General features: G+C 54.7%; 1 protein-coding gene across 1 annotated transcript in view; it reads left to right on the forward strand.

Annotated features, from left to right (window-relative positions):
- The window catches only part of PIK3R2 (phosphoinositide-3-kinase regulatory subunit 2), a 12,143-nt gene that overhangs the window by 7,369 nt on the left and 2,503 nt on the right, over positions 1-2,271 (forward strand). The window contains exons 7-12 of the mRNA XM_006904298.3: positions 334-419; positions 570-678; positions 764-862; positions 993-1,173; positions 1,260-1,385; positions 1,962-2,105. Of these exons, the coding sequence (XP_006904360.1) occupies positions 334-419; positions 570-678; positions 764-862; positions 993-1,173; positions 1,260-1,385; positions 1,962-2,105 (745 nt within the window). The remainder of the gene's footprint in view (positions 1-333; positions 420-569; positions 679-763; positions 863-992; positions 1,174-1,259; positions 1,386-1,961; positions 2,106-2,271) is intronic.

Consider the following 2,271-nt stretch of genomic DNA (forward strand, 5'->3'; position numbering starts at 1 on the left):
TGGGGGTGGCTAGGAAAGATAACAAGGAGTGAACCTGGGCTACAAGAAGACAGGGTTTGAGGCCTAGACCAGAGAGGAGTCACGTGGGTGGTACCAGCACCTGCTCTGGTCTCCCCACCCCAGGTGCTGGACTCTTGTCCTGTTCTCGTGTGAGCATATTGAACACTTAAAGCACATACATAAGTAAAGTTGGCCTCCCACACCTGCCTGTGTCATCGGCCCCTCTTCCCAGCTTTCACGTGTACCCCCCAGGTGTACAAGCACATGCAAGACCATGTGCATACCCACGTGCAGACAGCCCTACCCAGCGCTAACTGCACTCCCCTCCCTCAGGACTGAGCTCTTCCCCGACTTCCCGGCCTTGCTGGTGGAAAAGTTGCTTCAGGAGCACCTGGAGGAGCAGGAGGTTGCACCACCAGGTGACTCTCCCCTTGTATTATTATCTTTTCTTGTTGGAGGGCTACGAGTGCTGACTTGGGCCCCACCAGCGTGAGCAGGCTTGGTTACAGTGGGAGCTGACTACAGCTTAGAGTTAATACTTAATGTGTGTTTGTTTTCCTGTCCTTCAGCACTGCCACCTAAACCACCCAAAGCAAAGCCCACCCCCATAGGGCTGGCCAATGGGGGGAGCCCACCCTCCCTGCAGGATGCTGAGTGGTACTGGGGTGACATCTCCAGGTAGGGTTGTGTGGGTGGTACCGCGTGGTGGGCAGGGCCTGAAGGGCAGGGTCTTGGGCAGCCCCAATCCTGGATGTCCCCACAGGGAAGAGGTGAACGAAAAACTCCGGGACACACCTGATGGTACCTTCCTGGTCCGAGATGCCTCCAGCAAGATCCAGGGAGAGTACACTCTGACCCTCAGGTGGGGGCCTGACTGAGATGACTGTTGTGACAGTTGGGAGTAGGACTTGTGCGGTACCAGGGCCGGGAGATATGGGTGTCAGGCTGGGGGGTCCCACTGGGCTCTGACACCCTCTCTTACCCACCCCTAGGAAAGGCGGGAACAACAAGCTGATTAAGGTCTTCCACCGCGACGGGCACTACGGCTTCTCGGAACCACTCACCTTCTGCTCTGTTGTGGACCTCATTGCCCACTACCGCCATGAGTCCCTGGCCCAGTACAACGCCAAACTGGACACGCGGCTCCTCTACCCTGTATCCAAGTACCAGCAGGTCTGGGGCCTAAATGGTGGCTGGGGAGGGCAGCTCCAGGTCTCAGTTTCCCAGATGGCTTCGCTGATTACACCGGGTGTCCTCAGGACCAGATTGTCAAGGAGGACAGTGTGGAGGCAGTGGGTGCCCAGCTCAAAGTCTACCACCAGCAGTACCAGGACAAGAGCCGCGAGTACGACCAGCTCTACGAGGAGTACACACGTACCTCCCAGGTACCTCAGGCCTGCACACACAGGGAGACGGAGGCACAGAGAGGCAGTGGTGAGGCCACGGGGACAGACGACCACTTCCAGGTCACAGAGCAGGAACTTAGCACTGATGAGTCAGCTGGGGCTTGGCATGGACAAGACGCCTGTCTGGGATCAGTTAGGAACATCATGACCTTGGACATGACTTAGGTCCCCTGAACCTCAATTTCCCCATGAATAGTTCTGACTTTAGGAGGCCACTGGCAGTTTCCTTTAGATGGTACATGGGAGGTGCTCGTTACAGAATCTACCCCAAGGAGGAACCCCATGAACTGTAGCAGCTAGATTTATCATTAATTCTCAGCAGTGCTAACAAGTCCAGGTGTTTATAAGGTGCCCAAAGGAGATTGTAAAGGAGTGGATTTCGGGAGCAGTGGTTTGCAGGTTGAAGAGGAGTTCGTTTGGCGCAGCAGGAGCTAGAGGAACGACATGCCTGGTGGATGGAACACCTTGAGCAAAGTCTCCATATCAAAATTGGGATCTGATATGAGGTACGTGTGAGGAGTCCCAGTAGGTGCTATGATTCACCCGCTCCTCTAGGAACTACAGATGAAGCGCACCGCAATTGAGGCCTTCAATGAAACCATCAAGATCTTTGAAGAGCAGGGCCAGACGCAAGAGAAGTGTAGCAAGGAATATCTGGAACGCTTCCGGCGTGAGGGCAATGAGAAAGAGATGCAGAGGTGAGTCCAGCTCCTCTGCCCTTCCCTACTCCAACCTATCTGGTGCAGTACAAGTGAGGAAAGAAAGGAAGTAGAGAGAGCAGCCAGGAGTTCCAGGGGGAGGGAAGATCAGTTGAAATAGGCTTTGAAGGATTAATAGGAATTCGCCAGAAAGAAATCTCTGAGGC

The sequence above is a fragment of the Pteropus alecto genome, unplaced genomic scaffold (genome assembly GCF_000325575.1).
Source record: "Pteropus alecto unplaced genomic scaffold, ASM32557v1 scaffold160, whole genome shotgun sequence".
NCBI classification, from domain to species: Eukaryota; Metazoa; Chordata; class Mammalia; order Chiroptera; family Pteropodidae; genus Pteropus; species Pteropus alecto.